This window comes from Mesoplodon densirostris, chromosome 3 (genome assembly GCF_025265405.1).
Source record: "Mesoplodon densirostris isolate mMesDen1 chromosome 3, mMesDen1 primary haplotype, whole genome shotgun sequence".
NCBI classification, from domain to species: Eukaryota; Metazoa; Chordata; class Mammalia; order Artiodactyla; family Ziphiidae; genus Mesoplodon; species Mesoplodon densirostris.
Window position 1 is genome coordinate 127582877 of NC_082663.1, and position 24232 is coordinate 127607108.

At 39.4% G+C, this 24232-nt stretch overlaps 1 protein-coding gene across 1 annotated transcript in view; it reads right to left on the minus strand.

The window, feature by feature from the left end:
- Positions 1-24232, minus strand: part of HTR4 (5-hydroxytryptamine receptor 4) — a 68056-nt gene that overhangs the window by 14784 nt on the left and 29040 nt on the right. The window contains exons 4-6 of the mRNA XM_060094434.1: positions 14123-14276; positions 13153-13194; positions 9905-10473 (exon numbers count right to left, since the gene is read on the minus strand). Of these exons, the coding sequence (XP_059950417.1) occupies positions 9905-10473; positions 13153-13194; positions 14123-14276 (765 nt within the window). The remainder of the gene's footprint in view (positions 1-9904; positions 10474-13152; positions 13195-14122; positions 14277-24232) is intronic.

Here is a 24232-nt window from a genome sequence, read left to right on the forward strand (position 1 = left end):
GACGCTGGCTCCAAATTCACTAAGAATCAGTTCATACACAGAATGAATCTGTTAGAATCCATTGCCCACATGCTTGCATTATGCCTCTTTCTTATATATGTGTGCATACGAATTAAAATAGCCCCAAGAAACATTTTTATGACAATAATTCATGTTTGGAATCTATTTTTTAAAAAGACTATGTAGTCGGGACTTCCCTGGTGGCACAGTGGTTAAGAATCCGCCTGCCAATGCAGGGGACACGGGTTCGAGCCTTGGTCCAGGAAGATCCCACATGCCGTGGAGCAACTAAGCCCGTGTGCCGCAACTACTGAGCCTGCACTCTAGAGGCCACAAGCCACAACTACTGAGCCCGCGTGCCACAACTACTGAAGCCCGCACACCTAAAGCCCACGCTCCGCAACAGAGAAGCCACCGCAATGAGAAGCCTGTGCACCGCATGAAGAATGGCCCCAGCTCGCTGCAACTAGAGAAAGCCCGCGCATAGCAACAAAGACTCAATGCAGCCAAAAATTAATTAATTAATTTTAAAAAAAGAAAAAAAAGACTATGTAATGTACATATCTATAGGACAAACTATTTCATCAGCCAGCCAAATGGTATCTTCACTTCTATTTTGATTGTGGGCTGGATATTCCCAAAGAAGACAATTATCCAACAGAAAACAACCAAACGCAACTGCAGACATCTCTGCTACTGTGTGTAATTAGTACAATCTGAGTGATCAAAGTCCTCTAAAAATGTCTTGCAAGAGCATATTTTATTTCACTGGCTACCCAACTGCTTGTTTAATAATAAAATGTCATGTAAGTCAAAAGGCTATGAGGATAGAGCCAAGCATGGGAAACTTACTATTCTAAACCACTGAGGCCAGACTAGCTCATTTTTAATTCAACCTGGAAAAGTGCAATTCCATTCTCTCAAAAAGATTTTAAGAGAAAAAAGTTCATAGTCTCATAGTGCTGCCATGAACTGGCTTTCCCCAATGTGAGTCTTGGGTTGTAGACTAAGTCCTCTATACTTTTTAGAGCCTCAGGGAAGATTAAAAAAAAAACAGATAATTTTCAATTTTGAGCATGTGAATCCTTCATAAACCTGAAGATAATCATGAAGATATTTCATCAGCAAAAATGTACTGATCATTTGATTATATACTATTTTGCAGATACTGTGTGAGGGGCTATATGGTACATGGAGAAAAGAAAGCCATAGTTTCTACCCTCAAGGAATAATTGGCCTTATAGGAGTCAAATAAGGAACTCTATAATCAAAAGCAGCACAAACGCCATGAAAGAGAGTACTGTAAACAGGCCACTGCCATTCAGAAGAAGTAGAAAAGAACAAATGATCCAATTGAAAAAATGTGAAAAGGGTGATTTCTATAGTAGAGTTTAGTCTCTATCCTGAGGTGAGCTTGTATTAAATTGATTATTTCTTTGAATAGTCAACGTGTACCCAGGGACAGGACTCAATCTGAGATTACTAAGAATAGAGCCATCTGATCTAACCTTAGTTCCTTTTTAGAAAAGAGATTGAAAAATGCCTGGATTTGAACAAGTTACTGATCTTCAAGGTTTTCAGAGAAGATAGAGAAATATAAGCAGGATGGTAGAGTTGACGGATTGATAAATATTTCACCAAATTTATCCAAAGAGTCAAGATAAACATGAGAAGTGGTAACCCTATTCCTAACTCTTAAGTGAGCTGGACAAAACTGAACTCTGGAATCAGAAAGACCTACGTCTGAATTCCAGCTTCATCATTTACTACTTGTGTGAGTTTGGGCCAGTTACTTACCCTCTCTAAACCTTGGTTTTCTCATCTTTAAAATGACGATAATTATAATACCAAATTCTTTGAGTGTTGTAAAAATTAAATGCAATGATGCATTCAGAGTTCTTAAATACAGTAACTGGCACCGTCTTTTCTGGAATTATGTTAGGAATCATAATCATTATTATTAATATGGAAGGAGGTCTCTGGTGGCCTGCCCAGTACTTTGTTAACAGATGCCTTGGATGAGGAAACTGAAGGCACACTTATCAAGTTCCAAATTTTATATATGCAGCTATAAACTTGTTCAGGCATCATCTTACATTTCTGTGATTTATATTTTGCTCCTATGGTTGAATTTTATATTTATTTCAATTTAACTCCATATTTCCAATATTGGCTGATTGGTTCTCCTTTCTAAAATCTTTAAGTCTGCCTTCTAACATGTTAGTTTCCTATCAGAACTACAAAAAAGTGTCTGGATTTAGTAACATGGTAGATGATAGCTCTACTTATGGAGATAGGGCAGACTCAGGAAATTTGCAGTTGGGGTATGAGATATAGAAGGATTCTGTTTTGGATGCATGAAATTTGATATTCCAAAGAAGCACATAACTGGGGTTGTCAAGGAAGCAAATTGGATCTTGTGGTCTGGAGTTTAGAGGGCAGCTATGACCTGGAGATATTAATAGGGTTGACAGCATGACAATTGTATTTAAAGCTATGGATGGTTAAATCACACCAAGTGAGAATGTAGTTTGAGGAGAGTATCAGGAACCAAGCCCTGAAGAACTCCAACATTGAGAGGCCAGATAGAGAAGGAAGAACCTGTTAAGGATTCTAAGAAAGAGTTGCTAGTGAGTTAGGAGGAAAACCAGACAAGTATGGTGTTTAGGAAAATTAATGTGGAAAATTTTTCAAGAAGGAAGTGAGCCAACTGTAAGACGTCAAATAAGAATAGTTTTTTCAAAATTTGAAACTTCTATAAGACAAAAGTTAACCAAAGTTCAAAACCAAGCAGAAGATGGGAGGATGTATTTGAAAGTTATATAACAAAGGATTAATATTTGGAATATAATAAAGAGCATCCAGAAATTAATCAGAAAAATAGAACAATGTTGTCAGATAAAGTACCAAACATATGAAGGTGCAGTCAATAACTAATTTAAAAGAGGTTCAATCTATCAAATCATCTGGGAAATGCAAATTAAATGAAAAAGCATATTTTAAATTAGTATATTAATAAAAGATGCTTAGTATCCAGTGTTGGTGAGGGGAAGGAGTAGCAGATACTCTCACACCCTGCTGATGAAAATGCAAAGCACTATGGTGCTCTGGGAGGTCAATTTCATGGTAAGCATAACATTTTTAAATGCACATACATGTCAGTAGTGCAATTTCACTTTTGGTAGTTATCTGAGAGAAATAATGGCATATGCACAAAGAAATGTGTTCCAGGGCATTAAAAATAGTACAGTTTGTAACAGCAAAAGATTGGAGACACCTACATATCTACTAATGGGAAATAATTAAATAAAATTTAATATGTATTTTTAGTACAGAAGATTTATATGTTCTGAGGTGGGATGATCTCTAAAATACATTGTTAATGGATAAAAAGCAAGGTGCAGAAAAGTACACACAGAACGGCTCTATTTATGTAAAATGAAGGGAGAAAAACCTATGAATTTGCATGTTTTTATGAATGTTGTAAATGCACTGAAAAGATTACCAGACTAGTGGTTATTCTTGTCTCTGAGGCTAGGGGTAGGATTAGCAGGATAAAAGCTGATCTTACTTTCCATTGTTTTGGTTTTATATTTCATGAACTCATGTGAATTTGTTGATGTCCTACTTGTGGGACTTTTAAGAAAAACACACATTTTCCTTAGATTGTGTTAAGTTAAAACAGTTGATCTGGAGAATTAATTTTATGGTTTGTTAATTTGCCCATGAAGCAACATATTGGGTTATTTGTTATGTAGCAGGAAATAAAACAAGCAGGATTCCTGTCCTTGCAAGGCTTACACTCTAGTGGATTCAAGTTTCAAATAGTTTTCTCTTCTATGTATAGGCCACCCCCACTCTTATAAGATTCCTCACCCCCAGAGAAAAACACCTCGGACCAACTTTCTGTACTTCTCATGACCTCAGGAAGAAATAAATGTAAGGAATAAAGCGTGAAGAATATACACATAAGCCATCTCTAAACTGCCATCTCTGCTTAACAATCATGGTGCAGATTTCCAAAAGCAGCAGGGATAAAATAATATAGTATTAGTAAAATAGGTTTCTTGGGATGCCCTAGAAACCCTAAATTCTTTCTATGACTGTTTCTACGGGAAAAGGCACCAGTTCTAAACAACTGACTTAGTAAATGCACTGCTGGAGCATACTCTGTAAGTAGTTGGCAGCCTGTACTCAGGCAACTGCTAAGCTTAAATAGCTAAAAACTCGCTGGCACCCGCACAGAAGTTCTTGTACACACACTTTACTGTTGGATCCTTTCTATGACACTGACAAAGGCACAATAATTAAGAAAGAATGACAGCCTATAGGAGTATCCTTTGAGGCCTTTCCACCAGCTGGAATCTCAACATCATACTAGGCTTTAGCTACAAGCCTGCCCACACTGGTAGCAGAAAATTGAATTCATGCTTCTGAGCAGTCTTTGAGGCAACGCATTGATATTTCATAGCAATTCCTATTTTTTCCTTCTTTTCTTACACATGCAGATGAAAAGTCCCCAGTTTTCAGCTGCCAGAACAGCTAAATATTGTCATCATCAGAGAAATTAAATGCTTGTCTCAAAGAAGGAACTGCTCTTTGGAAATTCCTGTGCATCTCAGGGCAAAGGAAAAAACTGTCGTTGACAATTCATCTTTGCTACAGGATGAATGTATTTATCACACATAGCTTTCCACAGCTGAGTACAACTCTAAGCCAGGGTAGCAAGAAAATTCTCAGTTTGGAAAGAGGCATCATGCCTAGTCACTGAACTTCAAAGTTACTCCCACCTCCGTCAACCTATGTGACCTTGGGTAAACCACCTGACATTTCCACACTCTTTCATATTCCACTTCCTTCCTCATGCTGTTCTCTCTGTCTGGAATGCCTTCCTTGACATCTCCTCCAAGTCTCAAATTCTTATAAAATGCTGTTCTGTGACGTTTCCCCTGATTCCCTTAACCAGATCAGCTTCTTTCCTACTCATATCCCCACTCTACATTGTCCATACTTCCAATGTATCATATCACATAGCATTACTATTGCATAGTTATCATTCTATTTATTTTATTTTAGTTTATCATGCTATTTTATGGCCATCTTAGGGTATCAGGTTATATGATACTATTCACATTCGTAGTATTATGAGCACTTACTATGTATCAGGCCCTATACGAATACATTATCCCTGTCATAAAAGCCCTATAAGATGGGTATCATTATTATTACCATTTTTTACAGTTGAAGAAAATAAAAATCAAAAGGGATTATACAAATGATTAGCAGTGGTACTGAGAGTCAAAATAAAGACTATTTTACCATGCTTTTAATCACTACCCTAAAATACCACCTATAAGTAGGAGTAGAGGGCTTCCCTGGTGGTGCAGTGGTTGAGAGTCTGCCTGCCAATGCAGGGGACACGGGTTCGAGCCCTGGTCTGGGAAGATCCCACATGCCATGCACCCAACATAGGAGCACCTCAATACATAAGGCAAATACTAACAGCCATAAAAGGGGAAATCGACAGTAACACAATCATAGTAGGGGACTTTAACACCCCACTTTCACCAATGGACAGATCGTCCAAAAGGAAAATAAATAAGGAAACACAAGCTTTAAATGATACATTAAACAAGATGGACTTAGTTGATATTTATAGGACATTTCATCCAAAAACAACAGAATACACATTTTTCTCAAGTGCTCATGGAACATTCTCCAGGCTAGATCATATCTGGGGTCACAAATCAAGCCTTGGTAAATTTAAGAAAATTGAAATTGTATCAAGTATCTTTTCCGACCACAATGCTATGAGACTAGACATCAATTACAGGAAAAGATCTGTAAAAAATACAAACACATGGAGGCTAAAAAATACACTACTCAATAACGAAGTGATCACTGAAGAAATCAAAGAGGAAATTTAAAAATACCTAGAAACAAATGACAATGGAGACACGACAACCCAAAACCTATGGGATGCAGCAAAAGCAGTTCTAAGGGGGAAGTTTATAGCAATACAATCCCACCTTAAGAAACAGGAAACATTTCGAGTAAACAACCTGACCCTGCACCTAAAGCAATCAGAGAAAGAAGAACAAAAAACCCCCAAAGCTAGCAGAAGGAAAGAAATCATAAAGATCAGATCAGAAATAAATGAAAAAGAAATGAAGGAAACGATAGCAAAGATCAACCAAACTAAAAGCTGGTTCTTTGAGAAGATAAACAAAATTGACAAACCATTAGCCAGACTCATCAAGAAAAGAAGGGAGAAGACTCAAATCAATAGAATTAGAAATGAAAAAGGAGAAGTAACAACTGACACTGCAGAAATACAAAAGATCATGAGAGATTACTACAAGCAACTCTATGCCAATAAAATGGACAACCTGGAAGAAATGGACAAATTCTTAGAAATGCACAACCTGCCAAGACTGACTCAGGAAGAAATAGAAAATATGAATAGACCAATCACAAGCACTGAAATTGAAACTGTGATTAAAAATCTTCCATCAAACAAAAGCCCAGGACCAGATGGCTTCACAGGCGAATTCTATCAAACATTTAGAGAAGAGCTAACACCCATCCTTCTCAAACTCTTCCAAACAATTTCAGAGGAAGGAACACTCCCAAACTCATTCTACGAGGCCACCATCACCTTGATACCAAAACCAGGCAAGGATGTCACAAAGAAAGAAAACTACAGGCCAATATCACTGATGAACATAGATGCAAAAATCCTCAACAAAATATTAGCAAACAGAATCCAACAGCACATTAAAAGGATCATACACCATGATCAAGTGGGGTTTATTCCAGGAATGCAAGGATTCTTCAATATACGCAAATCAATCAATGTGATACACCATATTAACAAGTTGAAGGAGAAAAACCATATGATCATCTCAATAGATGCAGAGAAAGCTTTTGACAAAATTCAACACCCATTTATGATAAAAACCCTGCAGAAAGTAGGCATAGAGGGATCTTTCCTCAACATAATAAAGGCCATATATGACAAACCCACAGCCAACATTGTCCTCAATGGTGAAAAACTGACACCATTTCCACTAAGATCAGGAACAAGACAAGGCTGCCCACTCTCACCATTCTTATTCAACCTAGTTTTGGAAGTTTTAGCCACAGAAATCAGAGAAGAAAAGGAAATAAAAGGAATCCAAATCGGAAAAGAAGAAGTAAAGCTGTCACTGTTTGCAGATGACATGATACTATACATAGAGAATCCTAAAGATGCTACCGAAAAACTACTAGAGCTAATCAATGAATTTGGTAAAGTAGCAGGTTACAAAATTAATGTACAGAAATCTCTGGCATTCCTGTACACTAATGATGAAAAATCTGAAAATGAAATCAAGAAAACACTCCCATTTACCACTGCAACAAAAAGAATAAAATATCTAGGAATAAACCTACCTAAGGAGACAAAAGACCTGTATGCAGAAAATTATAAGACACTGATGAAAGAAATTAAAGATGATACAAATAGATGGAGAGATATACCATGCTCCTGGATTGGAAGAATCGATATTGTGAAAATGACTCTACTACCCAAAGCAATCTACAGATTCAATGCAATCCCTATCAAACTACCACTGGCATTTTTCACAGAACTAGAACAAAAAATTTCAAAATTTGTTTGGAAAAACAAAAGACCCCGAATAGCCAAAGCAATCTTGAGAACGAAAAAAGGAGCTGGAGGAATCAGGCTCCCTGACTTCAGACTATACTATAAAGCTACAGTAATTAAGACAGTGTGGTACTGGCATAAAAACAGAAAGATAGATCAATGGATCAGGATAGAAAGCCCAGAGATAAACCCACGCACATATGGCCAACTTATCTTTGATAAAGGAGGCAGGAATGTACAGTGGAGAAAGGACAGCCTCTTCAATAAGTGGTGCTGGGAAAACTGGACAGGGACATGTAAAAGTATGAGATTAGATCATTCCCTAACACCATACACAAAAATAAGCTCAAAATGGATTAAAGACTTAAATGTAAGGCCAGAAACTATCAAACTCTTAGAGGAAAACATAGGTAGAACACTCTATGACATAAATCACAGCAAGATCCTTTTGGACCCACCTCCTAGAGAAAAGGAAATAAAAACAAAGATAAACACATGGGACCTAATGAAACTTCAAAGCTTTTGCACAGCAAAGGAAACCATAAACAAGACCAAAAGACAACCCTCAGAATGGGAGAAAATATTTGCAAATGAAGCAACTGACAAAGGATTAATCTCCAAAATTTATAAACAGCTCATGCAGCTCAATAGCAAAAAAACAAACAACCCAATCCAAAAATGGGCAGAAGACTTAAATAGGCATTTCTCCAAAGAAGATATACAGACTACCAACAAACACATGAAAGAATGCTCAACATCATTAATCATTAGAGAAATGCAAATCAAAACTACAATGAGATATCATCTCACACCAGTCAGAATGGCCATCATCAAGAAATCTAGAAACAATAAATGCTGGAGAGGGTGTGGAGAAAAGGGAACCCTCTTGCACTGCTGGTGGGAATGTGAATTGGTACAGCCACTATGGAGAACAGTATGGAGGTTCCTTAAAAAACTAAAAATAGAACTACCATATGATCCAGCAATCCCACTACTAGGCATATACCCTGAGAAAACCATAATTCAAAAAGAGACATGTACCAAAATGTTCATTGCAGCTCTATTCACAATAGCCCGGAGCTGGAAACAACCTAAGTGTCCATCATCGGATGAATGGATAAAGAAGATGTGGCACATATATACAATGGAATATTACTCAGCCATAAAAAGAAACGAAACTGAGCTATTTGTAATGAGGTGGATAGACCTAGAGTCTGTCATACAGAGTGAAGTAAGTCAGAAAGAGAAAGACAAATACCGTATGCTAACACATATATATGGAATATAAGAAAAAAAATGTCATGAAGAACCTAGGGGTAAAACGGGAATAAAGACACAGACCTACTTGAGAATGGACTTGAGGATATGGGGAGGGGGAAGGGTAAGCTGTGACAAAGCGAAAGAGAGGCATGGACATATATACACTACCAAACGTAGGGTAGATAGATAGTGGGAAGCAGCCGCAGAGCACAGGGAGATCAGCTCGGTGCTTTGTGACCGCCTGGAGGGGAGGGATGGGGAGGGTGGGAGGGAGGGAGATGCATGAGGGAGGGGATGTGGGAACAGATGTATATGTATGACTGATTCACTTTGTTATAAAGCAGAAACTAATAAAAAAAATAGAAAAAAAAAAAAAAAAAAGATCCCACATGCCGCGGAGCAACTGGGCCCGTGAGCCACAACTACTGAGCCTGCGCGTCTGGAGCCTGTGCTCCGCAACAGGAGAGGCCGCGATAGTGAGAGGCCAGCGCACTGCGATGAAGAGTGGCCCCTGCTCACCGCAACTGGAGAAAGCCCACGCGCAGAAACGAAGACCCAACACATCAAAGATAAATAAATAAATAAATAAAATTAAGTAGGAGTAGATACTATTTACTAAGTTCTTACTATGTGTCAGACTCTGTACTATGTGCTCTACATATATTAGCTAATTTGACCCTCAAAAAAGCCTGTGATGTAGAAATCATGATTATGATTTTCATTTTTTTAAGAAATTTAAGGTTCAGAATGTTTAAATGACTTCCCCAAATCAAAGAACTATGGACGCTGGATTTGAATGTAGGTCATTCACCCCCAGTGCCTGATCCCTTACCCACTACTCTATTCCATTAACGGATGGTAGAATTTTTTTTTTTTAACCTTTGAAAGTACTGCACAAGTTTTCAAGAATAATCTATCTGGAAACAGAAAACTGGAAAGTTACCTTTTCTGAGGGCCTGCAAATGAGCAAAATCTAACAAGCCCTGAAGCACTCACCTTAGCACATGTGTGGATCCATTAATGGTTGTGGTTGAACAGGGGACAGTCTGGCCCAGAATGGAAGGTCTTCGGTAGCGTTCATTGTCACAGCAGAGGATGATGAGGAAGGCATGTCTAAAAGACTTATTCAAGAAGGCGTAGAGAAAGGGGTTCAACCCAGAATTGATGTAGCCAAGCCAGAGGAAAGTGGTCCACACCTGCCCAGGGACAGTGTAGTCTACGAATGGATCCACAATATTGGTGACAAAGAATGGAGCCCAGCAGAGGCAGAAGCAACCCATGATGATGCACAGGGTCTTGGCTGCTTTGGTCTCTGTCCTCATGCGATGAGTGCTATGTTGGTCTGCTGGCTGGGGCCTGCCCTCTGAGGGGGCTCCTGCCCGTTGTAACATCTGGATCTGGTGGGCATGCCCCTTAGCTGTGACATAGATGCGATAATAGGCCAGCACCATGAGGAGAAATGGGATGTAGAATGCCACCACAGAGCAGGTGATGGCATAGGGCTTGTTGACCATGAAGATGCAGTACGTAGAGTTAGAGTTCTTGTTGAACTTCCTTTTTTCTATCTGAGAGTTAGAGAGAGAGAGGAAATGAGGAAGGAAGGGAGAAAGGGAAGGAAAAAGTGAACAGGAAGAAGCAGGAGGGGAATGAGAAAAATTGTAAGAAAAGGAAAAGGATAAAAAAGAAGAGAAAAGGAGGGTTTGGAAGGTAGAAAGAAGGGGAGAAGAACAGTGAAGGAAAGGGAGGGATGAATAAAAGAAAAAGGTGAAGGGAAAGGAAATAAAAAAGAAGGTTTATCAGCAAAGCTTTTCTTTTTCTTCTAATAAGCCTATAGCACATAGAACCATGATGGCAGAAAAGGAATATACTTTTGGCTGCTTTGGGTATTCTTATATCTCAGCATTTCCCATATAAAATTTAGAATCAGCTTATCAATTTCCATAAAAATCTTTTAGAATTTTGATTAGAGTTAGAATAGAATGACGGAGGAAAAATAACATTTTTTCAATGTTAAGTCTTCCAATTCACAAACATGATAATTCTTTCCCTTTACCTAAGTCTTTTAGAATTTCAGTAATATTTTACATTTTTGTGTAAATGTCTTACATATCTTTTGTTAGATTAATCCTAAGTATTTCTATTTTTATTCTATTGCAAATAGTACTACATTAAAATTCTTATTCCTAATTGTCTGTTGCTAATACACAGAACTCTGAAAATTTTTTGTATATGGGCTATGTATCCAGGAACTTTGTTAAATTAGTAACTAATATTTCATCTTTATTTATTTATTTATTTTTTAATATTTCATCTTTAGATTCTTCTGAATTTTTTCCATGAATACTCATGTGATCTGAAAATAATGGCAATTTCACTTCTTCCTTTCCAGTCTTAATACCATTTTCCTTGCATATTGAACTTGATAAGACCAACAGTACAATACTGAATAAAAGGGGTAATAGTGGACACCACTGTTACAGTTGCAGTTTCAGGAAAGGAGCTTTCAATATTTTACTATTAAGTATGACACTTGCTGTAAGTTTTTTGTCAATGCACTCTATTTGAGAAAGTTCCCTTCTATTCTTAGTTTGATGAACTTATATATTCACCAAATGTAAAACAGATAGTTAGTGGGAAGCAGTCGCATAGCACAGGGAGATCAGCTCAGTGCTTTGTGACCACCTAGAGGGGTGGGATAGGGAGGGTGGGAGGGAGATGCAAGAGGGAGGAGATATGGGGATATATGTATATGTATAGCTGATTCACTTTGGTATAAAGCAGAGACTAACACACCATTGTAAAGCAATTATACTCCAATAAAGATGTTAAAAAAACGAATAAATAAAATTTCTGTGTATACTTACACATTCATCATCATGAAAAAAAATTATGATTGTATATTGAATTTTGTCAATGCATTTTTGGCAGTAATGAGATGATCATGTGGGTTTTCCCTTCTTTCTTTTATTCACACAGTGAATTACACTGATTGTGTTAAATTCCTGGCATAAACCTCATTTGTATTGGATACTGTGACATACTAGATCCCTCTTAAGAACTGAAAGACTTTTTTTTCCATCTATAAACTCTGCCTGCTGACAGGTCTTAGTTACCAGCCTTCTCTAGAAATAGTCCTTGGCTGAAGCGAGCTGTGTAACCCAATGACTCTTCCCTTCCTGAGGTCAGCATGCATGCAGTGTGAATATACACATGAATAGAGATATGTATCATATATATTTTGATACATAACACACTATTTCATTCATTGTGTACACATTTAGTATCTTGTCCTATAGTATTGATATATTGTAAGGTTATAGTATATCCTCCTATTGAATTGACATTTTTAATCATTACAAAATCTCTTTTTATCTAAGTATTACTTGCCTTAAGTCACAGGAATCTAACTCTATATTTCACCTAGGAACAAAGATTCATGATTTGCTAATTCAGTATTTGCAGCAACTTTATAGACCCTAATTACCATGAATAACAAGGATCAACTGTACATGTGTTATGAACATCTGGGTTATGCTAGTTTCTCTCTAGGCAGATTCAATGTGCAAATGAGTAAAAAGATATGAAATGCAATTATAATACCATGGAGCAAATACTAGGCATGTTAATAGTAAGCAGATGCCCCATTCAGTTACATGAAGTAAACAGGGGATGCTTCTATCTCACTCTCACAAATGAACAAAATTCCCTAGGTTATTCCCCTTGAAAATTCTACGTCAGAAGGTAAGAGTGCTGTATCCTTGTTACAAGCTTTGATTCACAGAAGATTATGCTTCCAAAGGCTTCTCCATTAGGGATTAAGTTTAGCACAAACGTAAGAACATAGACTCCGGAATCCAGTAAGCCTGGGCTTACATATAGTCACCACCACTCCCTACCAATGTGACTTAACCTCTCTGACCCTCAGTTTCCTGAGGACAATGACAGGATTTACATATACCATTATTGTGAGGCCTGAGCGAGATAATAATGATTAAATTAACATGGGGCTAGGCGCACAGTAAGTGTTCAACATTTGTTGGCCATTATAATTATTATTCTACTGGTTATTGGAAATTTGAATTTCATTTCCCCCAAGAATAAAAAAAATGAAAGTTTGAAAGAAGAGGGATAGGATTTAAGAAAATATCCATACAGTCTCCCTTGTACGGATCCCCTTTCACTTCTCCACTCCTCTGTGCCCAGCATTTCTTTCAGAAGCCCAAGGAACTCTCGTTCTGACATACCACATGCAAATCCTGGCCCAGCCTTGGTTTGGATATCCTTTCCTGGACAAAGAATAAGGCAAGATTAGGGGCTAGGAATGGGATGGAGAGAGGAAGGGGCAGCTCCTACACTGACTGGTCCTCTTGGGCCAGAGCTCACTCTCAATCTCTCCTCCCCATTCCCCTCCCTACCACAACACGGTCCTGGGATCCATTTTAAAGTGATTGCCTGTCCTTAGGGAATATATATACCTGCTAATGGATCCAGACCATAGCTTTTGATCTTCATTACAAGTTTGATATTAAAAACATAGTATGTCAGAGCTGGAAACTCTTCATGAGCATCTAGATAGGGCTTGGCAGATGCCTGGCACCTGTGCCACTTGCTGTTCTCCTGCACCACTGGAAGACACTGTTCCCACTGAGGACCCATGAATTTTCTCATCACAGCCCTTCAGGAAGTGGATCAGGGACAGAGCTGAGCTCAGGGTCCAGTTCTCTTGACTCCTGGCCCATACATTCTCCAGAAGCCCCACCTCCGTGACAGGTTTTCTCTGGGTCACTGTAAGCCTCATAGGGTCTCAGCATGAAATGAGATGAAGGTCTCTTGGGGCACATCACTTCCCTCAGGCTCTGGAGTATGTCTGCTAAGCTTTGAACACCTGTTTTGCTATTCAATAGCTGTGTGATACTGGGCATGTTACTTCACTTTTTTGACCCTGAGTTTTCTCATCTGTGAAATGGGGGAAAAGTATTGTAATTTTCCCAAAGGGATGCTGTCAGGATTATATGTACTTAGTGTACTTTCTGGCATACAGTAAGCTTTTGAAAATGTTAGCCTGCTTTTTTTGTTTGTTATTGTTGTTACTCAGACCACTATCAGGATCTTTCTTAGAATATCCACCTAACCTGACATTGTTTGTTTATTTAGAATCCCAAGCAAACAAAGTTAGTCAGACAGTAAACCAGTGGGGTCTGCATGAGTACTTACCAAATCAATTATGCCAACGTTATTCCAGCCTTGCATTATAGGGAGAAAAGAGATAAACATGGGGATGACCCAGCAGCCTCCCAGCATTAATGCGATGTGCAGAGGGGTCATCTTGTTCCTATAGACCAAAGGCTGGCAGCAGATGGCATAATACCTGGAGAGGGGATGGGGGGGTGCCAAGGGAAAGGATGGATGAGAGGGAGAAGGAGGGAGCATAATTGATAGAGAAGATGGGAGAAGGATGGGGGAGAAGGGCGATAAGCAGAGGAGATATTGGGAAAGAGGAAAATTAGAGGGGGAGGTAGGGAATAAAAATAAGGAAGAAGAGAAAATAATGGGGTGAAATGAGGTGAGTGGGTAGTAGAGGAAGGGAAGGAGAAGGAGAGAGAAGTGGGAAAAGAACAGAGGAAAGAAAAAAGCAATGGTACAATCAAATGTTATATTGGTCAAAGAGTTTCTGCTATTATAAATATAAACTTTAGATCATACATATGAGAACCAGGCGTTGGTCCCATATCCCTCTTCTTCTCCCAATATCTGAGAAGCTCAACATATACCTGAGGGTCTGCTCAGTCTCAGGCACGGACCCAGCACTACTCTCATGCCTGGGCATTTTAAGAGCTTCTTTCCAGCTCTCTGGGCCTCAGTGTCTAGACATATGCAGTCCTCTTTGATAACAACTTGAGGTGACCCAGGGTTGGCCCTATATCTGAGCTCTAAGAACAGTATCTCAAACTTGTCCCCATCCTCTTGATCACCTACCTATACTGAGGTGATGCTCTAAGTCAGTGTTCTTTAAATTGTGGTCCAAAGATTCCACCCTTCTCCCCTGCATCAGACTCACCTGAGGAGACCTACTTAAAATGCAGATTCCAAGGATCTCCTGAATTAGAGCCTGTTAGGGAGGAATCTGGAGTTTGCATTTTGACAAGTGGAAGTCACTACTGCTGTTTGCTAGGTATGTCCAGTTCCCCCTTTTGGGCACATGCACTTCCTGACCTCCTTGTGGTTGAGTGGGGCTGAGTGACTTGGCCTATGAGTCATGAACAGAATTGAACAGAATTGTTACTTCTGGGCTGAACCATTTAACTGTTTCTCTGATGCCAAGAATGTCAAGTTCCAAATGTCTCCTGCTCCATCATTTCCTACCTACTGGTAGAGACCATCTCATCCCCGTTTATCAGGGTCTGATCTTCTCATTGGACTCTCTGCTCACGCTTTCCTGAGCCCAGATTCTGCCTACTGTACTAACTTTCTTCTTATCTCCAGAGAGAGGTGCAACTTGCCAAACTCAATGATCTGGTCTCTAACTCCCAGACTGCTCCTTGTATGTTGTTCCAGTCATGGAGGTCACTACTTCCATGACCAGGAAGTTCACTGAACTGGCAACGGCAAAATACCATGGTAGTTCTATCAGCCATTTGTCTTTGGAAGAGTCAAAGAAAAAATGCAAAGAGACAGCCTGGAGGCTAAGTCTATTCTTTAAGATTTTTCACCATTTAATGATGAGTCACTCCCTTATACCCCTCATTTTATGCAGTTCACTTTGTTAATTTTTACAACCTCTTCCTTTCTTTTCTTAATTCAAAGCATAACTAATAGAACAATGGCTATATTCTTTGAAAAGGTGCTGGTAGGATGAGTTGGGAGAGAGGGTGCAATGAGAAGGAGAGCCTAGTGTTAAAGCATGAGAAGAGAGTGCCTCAGGCGCTGCAAGGGGATTATACCCTTCCCTACAGGGCATCAAAGAGTAGCTAACCACATTGTACCAGGGAGCTCCCTGTGGCCAGCAAGACAGTGGGGTATCCTGATCTGGACCAGAGTATAGAACAACAGACCAAATAATGGGAGAGGGAATTACTCAGGAACTAACTTTCTCTATCTGTAAAACTGACACGGTAGCCAAATCTCACTAAACGTAACTCAGTAACGGAAAGAAACATGATTAGCTGGAATTCTCTCCACACTCATCACTTATATAAGAAAGGCAAATTATATCACAGTGGCAAGTTTTTCTGAATGGCTGTATTAACAATCATCAGAGGTTTACTAACATAGAGCTGATGAATTTGGAGTACATAAAAATATACTTATTTTTTCAAATTTTGCTCCCTTCCTTATTTCCTGCTAGAGGGCCTAGATTAGATATTGGTTTTGTACATTTACCATTTTTCCTCCTTTTTCTTGGTAATAGCATCCCAAATCCTTTGGGAATTCTCTTCTCTGTTGCTGTCATGTAGCTGGGAGAATAAATGATGGGACTGACTTTTCCAGCCAGGGAGTGACTCAATCAGACTTTTTCCTGGGACTCTGAATGTCATGCAGAGTGATGCAAAAATGGGAAAGTCAGAGAAGGTTCCTCTATTCCCACAGCAGCTTCCTGGTGGGGCTGAGAGTAGCTCCTGCTCCTTGGATCTTTGGGCAGTCATGCTCTTGTCCCTTTGGGTCCTCATTCTTTAGCTCTTCCTTCAATTAAATAAGTCACCTCATATTTTCCCACAAAATTCCCTTTTTGCTTAAGTTGATCTTATGTGTTGAAGTGTGTCCCCCTCTCCCAAAAGATATGTTGAAATCCAAACCCTCAGTGCCTTGGAATACGGCCTTATTTGGAGATAGGCTCTTTAGAGAGATAATAAAATTAAAATGAGGCCATTAGGGTGGGCCTTAATCCAACATGACTGAAATCCTTTCAAAAAGGGAAAGTTAGACCCAGACAGATAGGCTCAGTGAGAAGATGGCAATGTGAAGACAGAGGACTGAAATGATGCTTCTACAAGCCAAAGAACACCAAAGATTGCCAGCAAAACAACTGAAGCTAGAAGAGACAAGGAAGAATCTTTTCCCTACAGGTTCAGAGGGAGCAGGGCCCTGCTAACACCTTGATTTCAGACTTCTAGCCTCTAGAACTGTAAGACAATAAATATCCTGTTGTTCCAGACCACCCAGTTTATGGTACTTTGTTATGACAACCCTAGCAAAAGCTAACAAAGTTGGCTAAAGGCAGCCTCTGTTACTTGCAACCAAAGTACCTTGCCTCAATAAAAATGGTTTTGAATGCCAGATACGTCCTTCATAGATGCTTTGTTCTAAGTAAGAATACCTTTGTTTTTATTCAATATACCTCCAGATCATAGCTCAAATTATAGAATCCCTTCAGCTACCAACCCAAAGAAGGCAATCAAGGGATAAGTGAAAAATACTGGGTTGGCCAAAAAGTTAGTTTGGGTTTTTCCATAACATCTTACAGAAAAACCCAAAGGAACTTTTTGGCTAACCCAATAGATGTCCCCCCTACCTTTGCTGTATAATTTATAATTTTTGAGGTTTGGAACAGATGTCAAGATACTGGGTAAAGATAAGACTTTAGGAATTTGGGTTGGATCTCCATTGTCATATAAATCTAAAAATTCAAAAAGACAAAGCCAAATTAAACACCTTGCAGGACAAAAGTTATGTTTGAGGAAGCAAGATGTTCTTCTGACTTCCATAAGTAGGTATGGACGTTTAGAGGATTATGTTGGGAAGACAATAGAATTTACAGAAGAGGACTGTGAATACATGGTTATATTGGTGCTCATAACATTTTTATGAAAGCCTTTCTTTCTAAGTCTAACTTGGCCAGGGTGACTGTCTGATTCCCATGGCATGATGAATACCCTGTCAACAGTAAGAACTCCCCAAGTTCTGCTGTCCAAATGTTCTATGCTTTAATTTGCATTACCCTAGGCTATTAGGAGCTGCTGCTACAGAGAAATAAATAATGGTGACGGGTTTCCTTTTGAAATTCAACTTCAAGGGGGATCCTGTGGATGTAGTACACATGCTACCAATCTGTGCCCTGGACAATGAGTGTTTGCAATAAAGTTGCTTGGACAGCTCATTTCCCAGGGGGCTAAGGTGGGACACAGCCATGGTTTCTTGCACAGAGAGCTGTAGAAAGTTACTCTTGCATGATGTGAGGTGGCTGGGCAAGCCTGGGAAAAATCCTTCATTCCCTACTTTAAAAATTAGCAATAAGTAAAAGGAAAAAAGAATTTCATTTTCTTCAAATTATACTGATTGAGTTGTGAATAATAGTAAGGATGAATAAGAAAAATACCAAATTGTGTCTATGTATGTGTTTTACTTAAATCTTCTCCTCTACATCTTCAATCTGGTGCTATATCTTACAGTAAAAATAATATGATTTTTAAGTGGCACGGAGTAGAGAATATAAGGTTTTTATCTGGAGCTCAAATTAGAGCCCTCGATTTTATGGGCCCAAGATTCTTACCAAGGCCTTAGCATCCTTGAGACAGCTACCATAAATAAGCCACCTCATATTCTTCTAATTTCTTTCCTCATATCTTTCCAATCTTTGCTTTCTAGCAAAGGATCTGAAAAATAAACATCCTCTTGAAGGCTGCATTCAAGAGTGTAAATTAAGTATGTGAAAACAAACATCACTCAATAAAATGATTAATCAAAATTGAGTTCTAGGGCTTCCCTGGTGGCGCAGTGGTTGAGAGTCCGCCTGCCCATGCAGGGGACACGGGTTCATGCCCCGGTCCGGGAAGATCCCACATGCCGCGGAGCAGCTAGGCCCATGAGCCATGGCCGCTGAACCTGCGTGTTCGGAGCCTGTGCTCCACAACGGGAGAGGCCACAACAGTGAGAGGCCTGCGTACCACAAAAAAAAAAAAAAAAAAATTGAGTTCTAATGTTAACTGACCCTTAAAATTCTAACTTTTGTCTACAGATCAAGGATGAGATAGAAATCAGAAAACTTGATCTTTATCTATCATGGTTGCTTTTTAATACTTATATTTGGATTATACTACCAGTGCTAATAACAAATGTATTTGTCCTATTATGAACTGCCTCCCAAACACATGTACAACACAAATAGACAGAAGTAGATAGTTAAATTTGCAAGTTATTTGGAGTTTAGGCAAAGCACACTTGCTGAGTTAATAATAAGAGTTACTTTTCATCTACTTACCAAGAGGTCTACCTGTATTATCTCATTTGGGCCTCACAACTACTTTTGAAATAGGAACTATAAATGCACCCCTTTCACAGATGAGGAAACAGAAACACAGAAGTGTTGAGATTTGTCCAAGGTCCTACTGGTGGTAAGAACCAAGCTGGGATCTGGCCCAGGCAGCCTGACACAAGGGTCAGAAGGTTAATTTCACTACTATCACTTCACTCTGCCACCTTCCCAAAATCCCTAAGGGATTATTCTAATTCTTTACAAGCCACTTTGGAAACATAAAAACATTGAATCTCAAAACTTGAAGGATCCTCAAAATCCTGAAATCCCCAAGTCCCCTCTAAAATGAGGTATACCCAAGCCTGCATGAATGCACTAAGGACTGGGAATTCACCAAGTCCTACAACAGTACATTTTCTAAACTCAAGGCTCTCCTGAAGTTAAAAAGGTCTCCTCCAAAATTGATTTTCTGTAACTTCCAATTTTACCCTCCGTCTCAATTTAAAAGTTCTATCTCTAATTCTTCTTCTGCACAGCAGTCCTACAGATATCTGGAGAGAGCTTCTACATTCCTCTTAAGTTTTATTTTCTGCAGGTAAAAATATTCCCAGTTGTATCCAACCAGGGTTGATTCTGCATGCCAAAGGATATTTGGTAATGTATGGAGACATATTTTGTTGCCATAACTGGAAAGGGTGATGCTACTGGCAACCAGTGGGTAGAGATCAGGAATGTTGCCAAATGTCTTACAAGGCACAAGATAGCCCCCTACAACAAAGAATCATCTGGTCTACAAGGACAGTAGTGCAACATTTGAGAAACTTCGGTTTAGAGGAGGTGATTTTCACCAACAGCAGGGGCTCTGTGTCCTCTGTATGTTACAGTGTGCCATTCCCTCTTAAGAGTGGGAGCCACAAGGAGAGCATAATACTCTGGTGTATCCTATACAGACCAGAAAAGACAAGAACATCACCTTCTACCCTGCCCGCCATAACTTAATACAACCTGTGGGACACCAAGCAGTACAAGACACCTGCACCTTCTCAGAGCTATGATCTAGGACAGGAGGTGAGAAAAGTCTACCCCTAACTGATTTATAAGTTCCAGAGATATTTGCCTGTTCACAATTGTATCCTCAATGTCTACTACAATGCTGGACATAGAGTTATGCTCACAAAAGGGCTGAATAAATAGTAAACCCTTAATAACTACCAATTAAAATAAATTACATTAAAATGTGGAACCAGGTTTTTGGGATGTGAAAGGTCGTATCTAGTAGAGGGATGGGGAAAGCCTGTCTCCAATAAGTGTCTTTTAAGTTGGATTTTAGAGACTGTGCAAGGACAATGGAGGAGAAAGTATAATCCAGTTGCTATAAAGAGCATGGACAAAGACCCGGACACAGAAATTGTATATATACAAATATATATCCATCTATAAATATACATGCATGTATCCACATACCCATATAAATATAACAGAGTACAAGTTAGCTGGATGGTAGAGTGTTTATATGGAAGTAGAAGAAGTAAGCCTAGAAAACTGGCTGAAGGGCAGATTTCAGAGCAATGGTTCTCCAACACAGTGTGCTTCAGAATCACCTAGAGAGCTTGTTGAAACACCGATCGTAAGTAGATCTTGAATGGGGCCCAAGAATTTGCATTTCTGATACATTCTCAAGTGATGTTGCTGCTGGTGGTTTGGGGATCACACTTTGAGAACTACTGTCTTAGAGGTTTTTGAGTGCTATACTCGGAGGAATCACCAAAAGTTTTTTTTTGAACTGGAAAATGTCCATCACAATCAACACTGCTCTACCAAAGGAGCTGAATTACAACAAACTCAAGAGACAGAGTGGTTGGTTCACAGGCTAGGTGGATAGTATTCATCAGAAAAAACAATTCTGTCTCATCTCAGGACTAATCTATTAGGTCTGTTCTCTAGACTTCCATTGGACAATTGGCATTCTTTTTAAACCAGAAAACTTTTACACAGTGGTTAAGTAAATGTTCAAATGACAAGTGAGGTTCCAGATGGTCAGGATTAACTAAAATGTAGCAAGGATATTTACAAAGTAATATCTTATGCAAAACATTTCTAAGTATTGCTCACAGAACTCCATTAAAATCCGCTTTGGTAGACCAGTCATCAGCTTCCCCAACCACAGCCATGTGTAAATGTGTGATCAAATTGCTTTTAAATGTCTCTGGGGACACAATTTACTTTGACAACTCTTAGAAGGCAGTCATGTATTTTAAGTTCCATGCTAATCTCTTCCCCACTCCTCCTGCAATTAAGGAAAATTCTTCCTTCTCACTTCCTGCCCTCCCAAACCCAGTGAAGGCAGAAGGAGCAAACAGAACACCTGGAACCCTAGACTCTCAGAATCAGAGGAGATTTTAGCAGTCATCTTACGTTTCTGCATCTGGGTACCAACTCTGTGGTCTTAGGATCAGTTACTTAACCTCTCCAAGATTCAGTTTCCTCATCTGTAAAGTGGAGATCATTATGTCCAGCTCATTGACTGGCTGTGGGAATTGATGAAATAATATGTTTAAAACTTAGGAAGTTCCTGGCACATAAAGCTTAATAAATAGCAGTTACTATTTTTATTCTCAGCCCCTCTGATCTTATATGTATACATATACTTATTTCATGCATGTTACTGTAAACAAAATTAAATACATTTTGGAACCAGGGACTCTATTTAACAAATAAAATAGAAGCCACTGGGTTCAACATCTCTCTTAGTAGTTGATTCTAAGAAACAAAAGGTCAATGAGTTGGTCCCTAAAGGTGAATGGAAACGATGAGACCATACTGGCTACAATCAATGGGGTTGATTAGATGTAGTATCCTCTCATAGACTTAATCCAGGCCCAGCTCTTCTAACTGAGATGGCTGAAGACAGCATCTTGGGTGATCACTGAGCCCAAATTTCCAATCAAGATCAGCTAAAGACCCCTCCCACCCCCCCCCGGCCAGAGTGAGCCAGAGCCCCCTAATCAGCTGCTACTTTAACCCCATCCTGTCTGGGTGGGGAACAGACGCCCTCAGGTGACCTAGATGAAGAGGCAGGGCCAAATCCAAAGCTGAAACCAAGGAGCTGTGCGAACAAAGAAGAGAAAAGGAAATCTCTCCCAGCAGCCTCAGGAGCAGCGGATTAAATCTCGACAATCAACTTGATGTACCCTACATCTGTGGAATACCTGAATGGACAACCAATCATCCCCAAATTGAGTTGGTGCACTTTGGGAGCAACTGTAGACTTTGGGTTTGCTTTCTGCATCTAATTTGTTTCTGATTTTATGTTTATCTTAGTTTAGTATTTAGAGCTTATTATCATTGGTAGATTTGTTTACTGATTTGGTTGCTCTCTTCCTTTTATATATATATATATTTTTTCCTTTTTCTCTTTTTGTGAGTGTGTATGTGTATGCTTCTTTTTTTTTTTGTGGTACGTGGGCCTCTCACTGTTGTGGCCTCTCCCGTTGTGGAACACAGGCTCCGGACACGCAGGCTCAGTGGCCACGGCTCACGGGCCAAGCCGCTCCATTGCATGTGGGATCTTCCCGGACTGGGGCACGAACCCGTGTCCCCTGCATCGGCAGGTGGACTCTCAACCACTGCGCCACCAGGGAAGCCCCGTGTATGCTTCTTTGTGTGATTTTTCTCACTATAGCTTTGCTTTTACCACTTATCCTGGGGTTCTGTCTGTCCTTTTTTTTTTTTTTAAGTATAGTTTTAGCACTCGCTATCATTGGTAGATTTGCTTATTGGTTTGGCTGCTCTCTTCTTTCTTACTTTCTTTTTATTACTCTTTTATTTTTAATAATATTTTTTTATTTTAATAACATTATTTTATTTATTTATTTATTTATTTTTCTTTCATTCTCTTTTTTTCTCTCTTTTCTTATGAGCCATGTGGCTGACAGGGCCTTGGCGCTCTGGCCAGGTGTCAGGCCCGAGCCTCTGAGGTGGGAGAGCTGAGTTCAGGACATTGGTCCACCAGAGACTTCCCGGTCCCATGTAAGATCAAATGGCGAGAGCTCTCCCAGAGCTCTCCATCTAAATGCTAAGACCCAGCTCCACTCAACGGCCAGCAAGCTGCAGTGCTGGACACCCCATGCAAAACAACTACAAGACAGGAACAAAACCCGACCCATTTGCAGAGAGACTGCTTAAAATCATAATAAGTTCACAGACACCCCAAAACACACCACTGATGTGGTCCTCCCCATAAGAAAGACAAGATCCAGCCTCATCCATCAGAACACAGGCACTAGTCCCTCCCACCAGGAAGCCTACACAGCCCACTGAACCTACTTTACCCACTGGGGGCAGACGCCAAAAACAACAGGAACTACGAACCTGCAGCCTGTGAAACAAAGACCCCAAATGCAATAAATTAAGCAAAATGAGAAGACAGAGAAATACACGGTAGCTGAAGAAGCACGGTAAAAACCAACCAGACCAAACAAATGAAGAGGAAATAGGCAGTCTACCTGAAAAAGAATTCAGAGTAATGATAGTAAAGATATCCAAAATCTTGGATATAGAATGGAGAAAATACAAGAAACGTTTAACAAGGACCTAGAAGAACTAAAGAGCAAACAAACAATGATGAACAAAACAATAAATGAAATTAAAAATTCTCTAGAAGGAATCAATAGTGGAATAACTGAGACAGAAGAACGGATAAGTGACCTGGAAGATGAAAAGGTGGAAATAACTACTGCAGAGCAGAATAAAGAAAAAAGAATGAAAAGGATTCAGGACAGTCTCAGAGACTTCTGAGACAACATTAAATGCACCAACATTTGAATTATAGGGGTCCCAGAAGAAGAAGAGAAAAAGAAAGGGACTGAGAAAATATTTGAAGAGATTATAGTTGAAAACTTCCCTAATATGGGAAAGGAAATAGTCAATCAAGTCCAGGAAGCACAGAGAGTCCCATACAGGATAAATCCAAGAAGAAACAAGCCAAGACACATATTAATCAAACTATCAAAAATTAAATACAAAGAAAATATATTAAAAGCAGCAAGGGAAAAACAACAAATAACATACAAGGGAATCCCCATAAGGTTAACAGCTGATCTTTCAGCAGAAACTCTGCAAGCCAGAAGGGAGTG